Source organism: Podarcis raffonei, chromosome 16 (assembly GCF_027172205.1).
Source record: "Podarcis raffonei isolate rPodRaf1 chromosome 16, rPodRaf1.pri, whole genome shotgun sequence".
Taxonomy (NCBI): domain Eukaryota; kingdom Metazoa; phylum Chordata; class Lepidosauria; order Squamata; family Lacertidae; genus Podarcis; species Podarcis raffonei.
Window position 1 is genome coordinate 29681453 of NC_070617.1, and position 12720 is coordinate 29694172.

The 12720-nt window shown below is 45.3% G+C and overlaps 1 protein-coding gene across 1 annotated transcript in view; it reads left to right on the top strand.

The window, feature by feature from the left end:
* PPM1F (protein phosphatase, Mg2+/Mn2+ dependent 1F) overlaps positions 1-11233 on the top strand; it is a 39564-nt gene extending 28331 nt beyond the window's left edge. Inside the window, exons 5-7 of the mRNA XM_053369290.1 lie at positions 2842-2985; positions 4532-4625; positions 10471-11233. Of these exons, the coding sequence (XP_053225265.1) occupies positions 2842-2985; positions 4532-4625; positions 10471-10838 (606 nt within the window). The 3' untranslated portion in view covers positions 10839-11233. The remainder of the gene's footprint in view (positions 1-2841; positions 2986-4531; positions 4626-10470) is intronic.
* Positions 11234-12720: the final 1487 nt, after the last annotated feature.

The window sequence follows — 12720 nt, forward strand, 5'->3', positions numbered from 1 at the left end:
GACCCAATGCAAAGATCCTGAGGATCCATGTGAATCCGTGCTTTGTAACCACGTTTTAAGTGGGGAGGGAAGGAAAAACATAGAAGGGACAAGGAGCACGAGAGGGGTGTGCAGAGAAGCAGCTGGCTAAGAATGCAGGAGAGGGGTTTTACCGGAGGGAGGAAAGGAAGGCAAAAGTTCCCCCCCACCCACCCAAGCCAGCCAGCTCTCTCTCTCTCTCTCTCTCTCTCCCCCCCCACCTGCATGTTGCCTGCGAGTCCCTAGGAATTAGAAGGAAGGACGCTCTGCTTTCCCCTCTGCTTGCCTGGGGGGGAGGGGTTTTCTCTGCTCTTTGTTCCGTTTGAAGAAACACAGTAACGAAACAGAAAAGGGTGGGCAGTAAGACCCTGAGGCAGAATGCAGGAAAGCAGCAGCTTCCTCTTTTCAAGGCTTCCCTTCTCCGGACGATTTGATATTTGCCTGATTTTTGCCTTCACTCGCACCAGTCGGTTCCAGGGACCACACATTCGCTCAGTAACACGCACAGACATTTCCCCTTACTTTTTAGGAGAAAAAATCTGCGTGTTATAGAGGGAAAAATACGGTAGATAAATAGGTACTGCTGTGACGGGAAGTTAAAAGGCGTTTCCATGTGTTCTGGTTTTCACCAAGGTGTTCCGTTGTGCCAGAAGTGGTTTAGTCTTGCTGGCCACATGACCTGGAAAGCTTCTGCAGACAAATGCCAGCTCCCTTGGCCTGAAGTGAGATGAACGCTGCATCCCATAGTCACCTTTGACTGGACTTAACCATCCAGGGGTCGGCTTTACCTTTTACCTTACTAGACAGAATAGTAGCTTTCCTTCCAATATATTTTATTTTGGGTTTTTTGACATGCATCTATTGACCTATATAAAGTGTCCTCTGGGTGGTTCTCACAAAACAGATCTACAAAGTTAAAACACTAGAAATAACACGGTGTGTGTGTGTGTGTATCCCTGTCCATGATCTTCACTCTTCTCACTATACCAGGATCAGCCACCAAAAATCTCTTCTCATTAATTACTCCAACCATTCTCCTCTACTGTCCCCATGTGGCTAGAATTCCCTCTCTCTGTCTGTGACGACAGTTCTATCTTTCCCCATCTGTACTATCCATTTAAAGCAGTGTCGTGCCACTTTAAGCAGTCATGGCATCCCCCGAATAATCTGCGAACAGTAGGTATTGAGAGTTGTTCGGAGGCCTTTCTTTGCCTTAGGTAAAGTAAAGGTAAAGGGACCCCTGACCATTAGGTCCAGTCGTGGCCGACTCTGGGGTTGCAACGCTCATCTCGCTTTATTGGCCAAGGGAGCCAGCGTACAGCTTCCAGGTCATGTGGCCAGCATGACTAAGCCGCTTCTGGCAAACCAGAGCAGCGCACGGAAACGCCGTTTACCTTCCCGCCAGAGCGGTACCTATTTATCTACTTGCACTTTGACATGCTTTCGAACTGCTAGGTTGGCAGGAGCAGGGACCGAGCAGCGGGAGCTCACCCCGTCGCGGGGATTCGAACCGCCGACCTTCTGATCGGCAAGTCCTAGGCTCTGTGGTTTAACCCACAGCGCCACCCGCATCCCTTTCTTTGCCTTACAGAGCTACAATTCCAAGAGTTCCCTAGAAGAGGGATTGATTGCTTAACCACTCTGGGAATTCTGCCTTTACCCTCCTTGATCAGAACACAGGAAAACAGGAACAGCTTTACTGCTTAGTGAGCTGGCACACTTTGTTCCAGCTGAAAAGTGCGACAGACTTTGCTTTTTCAATTAAACCTGATCGTTCAGAGAGAGGGGCTTGGTATATTCCTGAGTGGGCCACCCCCACCCCAACCCCCGCTTGATGAATACAGCCCACAACATTGTTCTGAGAATACACTGCAAACCTCTTTTTTGTTTGTTTTAATATTTAATGCTTATAATTTATGTTAATGCAAGCACTAGATCTCTCTATCTGATTGTACCTTCTCACGTTGACCACTGCGGTGGTTGATTGTAATAGATGTTTGAAAGCACTTGTCGAAAAGGGTATTACTGCCAGCACAGTATTGAATAGAAACAAACCAAGATCTTTAGGAGCATCTTCTGTTGCAATGGTTTTTGAATACATGAGTGGTGTCGGATGATACAGATAATTTGGATCCTTTCCAGTCTGGGTTTAGGCTCAAAATTGGGGCAAAACAGCCTTGGTTGCCCTGATTAGTGCCTTACACTGCGGTAGGAGTGGGCATACACAAATCAGAGGGAGTAAAAGGTTTAATTTAGCCCAACGTTGATGGATGTGGGGGGTCTTTCTGGGTCTCTCAACAGCTTTTGATTTCATTGACCATGCTGTCCTTCTGGATTGGTTGTCTGGGATGGGACTCCTCAGAGGAGCAGTGGCTGCATTCCTTCTTGGATAACCAATCTCAGAAGATGGTAGCAAAACATTTATCGGCCTACAGCATGTCTCAGAGTTCTGTTCTTCCCTCGCCTCCCCATGCTTGTTGTCATCTACATGAAACTGCTGGGAGAAGTCATCTGGAGTATGCAATAACTCTCCCAGCACTCTGGGAGAAGTCACCTAGAGTCATCCAGGCACACAGTAACTAGTTGCATTTTATTTCTTGACATGTGTTGAACAACCGGATAGAAGTTATCACAAGAATAGCGACAAAAGGCTAGTGTGAATTCACTCTAATGCTTTTTACATCGCTAACAGAGTTTCTATGATCTTTGATGCACGGTTAAATAATGAGCACCAGTTCTCCCCACACAGTTACATTTCATCCTTTTAAAGGCTCTTTATAACATTCCCTCCCCCTTCTCTCTCTCTCTCTCCAAACTCTACAGAAGCTGCGCAACGGTAGCACAGGTGTGGCTGCCTTGATTGTTGGGAACAAGTTACATATAGCTTGGCTTGGCGACTCACAGGTAATGCTAGTCCAGCAAGGGAAAGCTATAACCCTGATGGAACCTCACAAGCCAGAGAGAGAGGTAACTACTGCTTCTTTGAGTTTCCCCCACAAAGCTCTTGGCCTCTTGTGTATGTACACCAGTGTGGTGTAGTGGTTAAAAGCGGTGGACTCGTAATCTGGTGAACCAGGTTCGATTCCCCACTCCTACACATGCAGCTGCTGGGTGACCTTGGGCTAGTCACACGTCTCTGTAGTCTTTCAGCCTCACTCACCTCACAGAGTGTTTGTTGTGGGCGAGGAAGGGAAAGGAGATTTTTAGCTGCTTTGAGACTCATTAGGGTACTGATAAAGCGGGATATCAAATCCAAACTCCTCCTCTTCTTCTCTTAACACTGGTCCTGAAAGACCTACATTGGCTCCCAGTACGTTTCCGAGCACAATTCAAAGTGTTGGTGCTGAGCTTTAAAGCCCTAAACGGCCTCGGCCCAGAATACCTGAAGGAGCGTCCCCACCCCCATCATTCAGCCCGGGCACTGAGGTCCAGCTCCGAGGACCTTCTGGCGGTTCCCTCACTGTGAGAAGTGAGGCTACAGGGAACCAGGCAGAGGGCCTTCTCAGTAGTGACACCCGCCCTGTGGAACACCATCCCATCAGATGTCAAGGAAATAAACAACCATCTTCTAAGTCATCTGAAGGCAGCTCTGTATAGGGAAATTTTTTAATGTTTGATGTTCTATTGTGTTTTTAATATTCTGTTGGGAGCCACCCAGAGTAGCTGGAGAGGCCTGGCGAAATGGGCGGGGTATAAGTAATAAATTATTATTATTATTATTGTTGCTGTTGTTATTATCATCATCATCATCATCATTATCATCATCATTCCCTCTAAATCCAAACATACCAGTTATTTTGTAAGTTAAAAGGGACCATGCCAAAATAAGAGTGAGATTAATAATAATGGATTGGATGAGAGCCAATAAACTGAAGCTCATTCCAGGTAAAACTTAAGGTACTGTCAGTGGGCAGTTCCCTAGACTGGATGGATGGGAGGTTGCATTCTGTTGTTGGGGTTACACTCCCTCTGAAAAAGCATATCTGCAGCCTGGGGTTACTTCTGGATCCATTGCTGTTGCTTGAGGCTCAGGTGGACTCAGTGGCATGGAGTGCCTTCCATTAGCTTTGGTTGGTGACCCAGTTGCAACCGTATCTGGATAGGGATAGCCTAACTGATGTCATCTATGCTGTGGTAACCTCTGAGTTAGATTACTGCAACATGTTGTATGTTGGGCTGCCCGTGAAGACTGTTCGGAAACTTCAGCTGGTGCAGAATTAAGCGGCCAGGGTTATTGGTATAATACTATGGTATTATATTGCAGCCGGCCTGTGATCCTACGATGAAGGACAGTATAGAAATTTAATAAGTAATAAAATAGCATACAAATTTAAAATAAGTTTTTAGTGGAAGCTGATCTGCAATAGAATGGAAACAGTGCTGATTGCAGTGAACACAGGGCAGGATAGAAATTGCTGCCTCCTTACATCCCTAGACAGGTTGGTACTGTGCTTCCTGTGCCTGTCACACCTACAACTATAGATTTAGTGAGCTGCTTTTGTTGTTTATTTAGGATGAAAGACAACGCATAGAAGCCTTAGGAGGTTGCCTTATCTACATGGACTGCTGGCGTGTCAATGGAACCCTGGCTGTTTCCAGAGCTATCGGTAAGCCATGTCCTTGAAGAACATCAGCCCTAATGTGTTCATTTACCATATTTAGCTGTAATGAAATATTGTCAGCATGTAAGTGTGATGGGGCGGCTGTTGTTTGTTCTACCGCCGTTCACAACTTTCCGTTCCGCATCAGTTTGGGAGTTATTTCAAAGCACAGCCTTGACAGCTAGAAACTTCACAAGTAATACACACTCACAGGGAATGGTTTGATACTGCAGGGCTTTTGTGGAAATCTATAACGAACAAGACAAAAGCAGCCATATCCTAACTTCACAAGGCCATTTGGGGGGGTTTTTCTTACCAACAGACACTGCAGCATTTTCCTAACCTTGGACTGAATCGCTGCCGTTATTGCACCTACATTAATAATTGTTCCATGTGGTACATTGCCATAGTAACACAAACCTGACAGTGCACACTGCTCTTCCAGCTCCTTCCTCGAAGCATCTGTAAAACTATTTTATTATTATAGTTGTGCCTCCTGAAATGGCCTAATCATGCACTCCTATTGAGAAGTCATGGATCGTTTCCCCTCTTCACTCGATAACTTTTTGCAAAATGCTGGGGGGGGGGAGCTTTTTTAGGGCCAAATGTAATATAAAAATGTTTTCTTAAAAAATAAACAAATAAATATCCTAGGTCAATTTTTTTATAAATGTTGATTATCATGCTGAGTGCTGCCTGTTTCTGCCATGTGAACTGCCTCCTTCCGTGAGTCATCTGAAAGCCCTGCTCTGTGCTCCTGGGAATAAGACTACAGTGGTAAAGGTAAAGGGACCCCCACCATTAGGTCCAGTCGTGGCCGACTCTGGGGTTGCGGCGCTCATCTCACTTTATTGGGCGAGGAAGCCAGCGTACAGCTTCCGTGTCATGTCGCTAGCATGACTAATTCGCTTCTGGTGAACCAGAGCAGCGCACGGAAACGCCGGTTACCTTCCCGCCAGAGCAGTACCTATTTATCTACTTGCACTTTGACGTGCTTTCGAACTGCTAGGTTGGCAGGAGCAGGGACCTAGCAACGGGAGCTCACCCCCTCGCGGGGATTTGAACCGCCAGCCTTCTGGTCGGCAAGTCCTAGGCTCTGTGGTTTAACCCACAGCGCCACCCGCGTCCCAAGACTACAGTGGTACCTCATGTTAAGTACTTAATTCGTTCTGGAGGTCTGTTCTTAACCTGAAACTGTTCTTAACCTGAAGCACCACTTTAGCTAATGGGGCTTCCTGCTGCTGCTGCGCCGCCGGAGCACGATTTCTGTTCTCATCCTGAAGCAAAGTTCTTAACCCGAGGTACTATTTCTGGGTTAGCGGAGTCTGTAACCTGAAGCATATGTAACCTGAAGCGTATGTAACCCGAGGTACCACTGTACATGGGAAGCAGTAGTCACCACAGTTTTGGCATGGTCTCCCAAAAGTGACCCGCCATTAGGGCTGGGCGGTATCTGGTTTTCAACATTGTGGTATATATTACCCAACTCAATATCACGATGTCTGAAATCAGGATGGAACTATGTAGAGAGGCATTGGCTGGCTTCACAGTTTTTCCCACATTGTTATTTTTGCATAGCGCACACACATTAGGGCTGGGCAATGTAGCGATACAGAATCAAAAAATTGGTTTGAAGTCCACATCGTGGTAATGGTTTCATAACATTCAGCATGGCGATGTGTGTGTGTGGCGATATGTGTGTGTGTATCGATATTGATATAGGGTGTGTGTGTGTGTGTGTGTGTGTGTGTGTGTGTGTGTGTGATGAGGGGAAAACTGTGAAGCCAATCATTGCTTCTCTTGTGATTCCCTATTGCTCTGTACTATAAAATAACAGTTGCAACAATATGTTATAGGTAAAGTAAAATCGTATCAGTTTTAGATCCCAAAGTATTAGTAGTTTCTGGGACATTACCCCGTTCACTTCTACATGATTATGTCCTTATTTCAGATATCATAGGTAAAGGTAAAGGTACCCCTGCCCGTACGGGCCAGTCTTGACAGACTCTAGGGTTGTGCGCTCATCTCACTCTAGAGGCCGGGAGCCAGCGCTGTCCACAGACACCTCCGGGTCACGTGGCCAGCGTGACGAAGCTGCTCTGACGAACCGGCACCACAGCAGCACACGGAAACGTGTGTATACTATGATATTCAGATATCATAGTATATTGCTATATCAAAATGTTTATCTGTGGAAAGAAAGCCCTAACACACATCATGATTCACGATATAGTGCCAGGTAAAAAATTATGAAACCTGTATCACGATATCGACTTCAAACTGGTTTTGGGCGTCTTAACACCCAGCCCTTCCTACCATGCTCTAATTCTTTAATTATTACATTTATATCCCCCTTTTTCCTCCATGGAACTGAGGGTGTCATCCATGGTTCTCCTCCTCCCCATTTTACCCTCACAACAACCCTGTGAAGTAGCTTAGGCTGTGACACAGCAACTGGCTCGTGGTCAGTTTCATTGCTGAGTGGGGATTTGAACCCTAGGTTCCCAGCTCCTAGTCAGACACTCTAACCCAGGGGTCAGCAAACTTTTTCAGCCGTGGGCCGGTCCACTGTCCCTCAGACCTTTTGGGGGGCTGGACTATATTTTTTGGGGGGGAAATGAACAAATTCCTATGCCCCACAAATAACCCAGAGATGCATTTTAAATAAAAGCACACATTCTACTCTTGAAAAAACACCAGGCAGGCCCCACAAATAACCCAGAGATTCATTTTAAATAAACACCGACACATTCTACTCATGTAAAAACACTAGGCAGGCCCCACAAATAACCCAGAGATGCATTTTAAATAAAAGGACATGTTCTACTCATGTAAAAACACGCTCATTCCAGGACTGTCCACTGGCCAGATTGAGAAGGCGATTGGGCCTGATCCGGCCCCCAGGGCTTAGTTTGCCTACCCATGCCTAACCACTAAACTACACTGCACTTATCTTTTTTTGTCATCCAACTAACACACCTTTCTCTAAACTTTAGGGCAGAAGTCCTTTTTTACTTTTCAATTGTAGGATGTGTCTTTAATAAGATTACGATGGGGTGGGGCAGGGCATGATGGCATTGCTGGGGGTTGGACTAGATGATCCTTGAGGGTACTTTCCAACCCTGCAATTTTATGATTCTAAGCAGCAAAGTACCAAAGCTTCCAAGAAAAACAAAAAAATCCAGAAGGGGAAACAAACCAGAGGCATTTCCAAATTAATTCATAGAAGCGTTCCTTAATTTTGATTAACTGCTTTTACAAGTAGTTGCATATTTTACGTGTTTAACCTTCTTGCGGGGGTTGGGGGACAGAAAGGCAAAATAATGGGTTTTAACATTTAAAATAATTCTATATGTACGTGGGTGTGTTTGTTTCATCAGTAGCTCACTGGTGAAAATCTACTCCCTTGCCAGTATTAGACATTAGACATGACGCTGCCTACAGCAAAGCAAGACTCAGAGTTTTCAGACTCCAACTGTGTGTGAAGAGGAAGAACCATTTGCTGCAACATTCATATCACTGCATTGAGAAGTGCCCTGGAAAACAGAATAATGAGCTGGAGGACTGCAGCCGCATTCTGGGGCTCATTTAAGACACCATGCCAAACCACAGCTAAGGAAGCTTTGCGTGAACTGACAACGCCTGGTTTGCAATACCAAAGTTGGAACCTATGGTTTGACACAGATTTGCAAACCATGGTTAGTGCTAAGTTTGGCTTGGCGCGATTCCTGAATTAAGAATGCATAGTTACTGCCGTTGCTCTGCCTTCGAAGCTGCTGCACCATGGAGACGAGAGAGAACTTAGGAGCTTATGAAACAGTGTGCCGAGAGGAGAAACCAAATCAGACAAGCAGCTCTAATCCACAGTTTGCATCTTCAGGAGCTTCAACAACGGCTGGGATTCTAAACTGTAGTTATCGCAAATTATGGTTCTCCCAAAATTCGGAGATAGGAAGACATTTGACAGTGAGGTAGGGGAACCAGGAAGGCGGGGCCTAAAGTCTCTTCCTGTTAGACTGAGAGTTGGTCAGACATTCCCATCTGTCTTACTGCCTGACACAAGGAAGGCTGTTGGAAGTGGGAAGTCAGAGGTGTCCAGAAACACTCTTTCTTTTTAAGTAAAGAAAAATAAAGAAAACGGCACAAAAATATTGGTCCTCATTCTCCCTGCACCATCTTGGCTGACATGTTGTTCATCACAGGAACTCCTTCAAGCCATGCTGTGTTCCTATGCTTCTCTCCCCCCCCCAAAAAGGAGTTACATTAAAGCAAATGTAAATCAAGGCAAAATCTGCAAGTTCCTGCTTAGGCAAAACATTTGAGGATTTCAAGGGAAGCTTTTTTTAAAAAGAAAGAAAACCCTTTGGGAAGATCAACAAGATTTTTCACTTATCCATGGAAAACCTTCAGTTCTAGCTCTGTAGTCCTGGTTCACCACCTGCCTGCAATGGGATTTTTGAAAGACCTTTACAGCAACAATTTCTTCCAAAGAGGCCTGTGGGTGGATGCCTGTGGCATGGCTGGGGTGCATGCACATGTACACACGCTCTTTTTTTTCCATGCACCGCATTTGATCACACACACAGAAAGACAACTCTTTCAAAGCAGTGACTGCATTTGCGATAGACAACCAAACCCCTGCTTTCCAAAGTGCCTTCTCTGCTGGGGAAGAGCAGAGCAGACTTCTCTCCATCCTAGCAAGGATAAATTGTGCTTCTTCCAGCCCCATTACCTGTTTGTTGTGCTAAGGCGAAGGTTTGAATGGAGAGATAGATGCACAAAGATGATTCTCCCTATCTGACTACCTTCCCATTGAAATGGAGAAGTGCAGAGAAGTGGCCTTTATTGGATCAGAAGCGCTGACAGACCTGGGGTGGGGTGGGAAGATTAAAGCCCCCCCTGCTCCTTCTTTGTTTGGATGATTTTTAATTGTGCTTCATCTTCATGTGGTTTTTAACTATGTGTACACTACTCAGCAATTCTGAATATTAAGTAGTATACAGATAAAAAGGTAAAGGGACCCCTGACCATTAGGTCCAGTCGTGGCCGACTCTGGGGTTGCAACGCTCATCTCGCTTTACTGGCCGAGGGAGCCGGCGTACAACTTCCGGGTCATGTGGCCAGCATGACTAAGCCGCTTCTGGCGAACCAGAGCAGCGCACGGAAACACCGTTTACCTTCCCGCCAGAGCAGTACCTATTTATCTACTTGCACTTTGACATGCTTTTGAACTGCTAGGTTGGCAGGAGCAGGGACCGAGCAACGGGAGCTCACCCTGTTGCGGGGATTCGAACCGCCGACCTTCTGATCGGCAAGTCCTAGGCTCACACAGCGCCACCCACGTCCCTTAGTATACAGATACCTGGAACAAAATAAATATACACAAGATCACTGTCCCTGCACTGCAGTTTGCAGTGTTTTCTCCTCAGCTATGGGAAGGCCTTGTCAGGTCGCAAAGTTTGGCGTGGTATGCAGATCACCCACCCTTGGTTTAGAGCAGGCATGTCCAAAGTCCGTCTTGGGGGCCAACAACATTGGTCGGCCCTCACGCATGTTCATTTCATCAAATCTGGCCCTCTTTGAAAAAAGTTTGGGCACCCCTGGTTTAGAGCTACGCTTCCCAAACTTGTGTCTCCAGCCGTTTTTGGACTGCACTTCCCATAATCCTTGACCACTGGCCCTGCTAGTTAGGGTTGATGGGAGTTGTAGTCCAACAAGTTTGGAAAACCCTGATTTAGAGCTTCACCTTAAACAAAGGCAAAGATTGACGGCTCCGAAAAAGGAATGGGGCTGTTGGGATTTTGTACCTCGTGTGGTAATTTACTTCATTCTCTCCTGCTTGCTTTTTTAGGCGACCCACTCCAAAAGCCTTATATCTCTGGCTGTGCAGATAGTGCATCCTTTGAGCTAACTGGTGCCGAAGATTATGTGCTTCTCGCTTGCGACGGATTCTTTGACACCATCCAACCATTTGAGGTGGTGGACCATGTTCTAGAGCACTTAATGCAAAACAAAGGGGAAGGCCTCAAGACTGCAGAGAGGCTGGTGGCGGCCGCAAAGGAAAGTGGATCCAGTGACAACATCACTGTCCTGGTGGTGTTTCTAAGGGAGCCCAAAGACATCATGTCCGACTGCCTCAGAGACCCTAGAAGCTGCTCTGCTGACGACTGCACAGGGAACCCTCTCCTTAACTTTTTCAGCTCCGAGAAGAACCATTGAAATGGAAGACGAAAGGGTGACTATCAAATCCATTTAAAGCACAACATCCAAACGTAAGCAAGTTCAAATGGGGGTGGGAATCCTTTTACCACTGGAAAATGAAAGCTATTGTGTGGCAGACAAGATGCAAGAACTTAAGTATTTCAAAACCCAGAGTTGTCTTCAACTAAGCTGCTCAAGAGTAGGCCCTTTAGAAATCAATGGACCTAAACTAGCCATGCCTATGGATTTCAATGGGTCTGGTCTATGATTCTTCCATAACTCCAGCTGGTGTCTGGATTGTACCATTTTAGATTGCAGGTTCAGGGAATGCATAACTGAATGTCCCTTCGTGCAAAAAAGAAAAAAAATTAAAATTCAACAGCCCTCTTAGATGCAGCTAAATGATACCTCAGTGAAGGCTTCTAACCTTCTGGCTGCATTTGATCACAATGGTAAACCACAGTTTGAAATAAGACATCCATGAGTGCTTTCCGAACTGTGCTCTGCAGAGGAGAAAACGAAGCCAGAGTTTGACTTGATGTGACCTGGTTTGTCTCCTCCAAACAAACCATGAGCAGTAAGTCAGAACCAACATTGGCTAATGGTTTGTGTGGAGGAAATGAACTGTAAGGCTCGGTTCATGTGACTTGTTTCCTCTGGTGCATGACACAGGAGCAGGGAAATTTTAAAAGGCTTGTATACCACAAATAAATCATAGTTCATTTTAAATGTTTTTATTTTAATGTTGAGTGTGGACCAGGTCTCTGACACAACAGTTTTCTGTTTGGAGGGTTTTGTTTTGTTTTTAAATGAAGGAGCATTCAGTCATGCAAATCCCCATCTAAAGCCTGCCATGAAAAAACTCAGACACAAGGCCTCAAAAAGTCTGGTGGTTTTGCATTTACTTCTTTGAAGTAGTTTTAAGCCTGCCCATTCATATCCCTGTCTCTTGGGCAGATGGTAAAATAACATACTGTATGTTAAAGATCAATACTCGGAACCCTCTGGAATAATTTTAAATATCATTTCAAGGGGGTTGCATTTAGATGCTACTTAATGATAAGCGTGAATAAGCTACCACACCCTCACCAAAGATGAGTGAATTGCTGTGGACAGATTCAGTATTAAACAAAGTACCAGATACTGGAACATCACAATATTGTCTTGCATAAGAGCTGATGTCCCCTTCTCTTCATTGCATACCAAAGAAAATATTACTAAGGAATATCAAGAACATGTTAATGAGGCTTCAGAAGAAAGGGAGCTTAGATACTGAAATGGAAAATGCATTTCCGAAAATAATACCTACTAACGTACCAAACTATCAGCATAGGAAATGTCTATAGGAAGGTGCCATTACTTGTAAACACCATTAGTGTCATGGAGGCAATTTAAATGCAGTGGGTTGCAGCCAGTTCACAAACACAACTCTTGATTGAGCCTTATCCATTCCATTGAGTGTACAAGGAGACAGCATTCAATGGCTTTTCAGGGTTTTACCATTCCATCCTACTGGTGCCTATTAAGTACTAAGGACAAAATATTTTGTCATCCGGTTTGAAAAGACATTGGCCACGTTCACATGGCGTGTTAAGCTATGGTTTGTTTGATCCATGGTTTGTTGGAACAAACCAAAGTAAGCCTCACTGATCAGCAAATTAACCATAGCTTGTTCCGCCTAATGTTGATTTCATTTTCTAACCACTCTTGCCACACATCCTATCTGGGGAGGGGCACCAAAATAATCCAGGATTACGCCAGGATAGTAGGCGTAGCAAGAAACTATGGTTAGCGCAAGCCAAAGTTTGTAAGCCAACTTCAAACCATAGTTTCATATTCTGGTTTGGTGGCCACAGGCAAACCATAGATAGTTGACTGAGGTGGGTTAACAAACTACAGC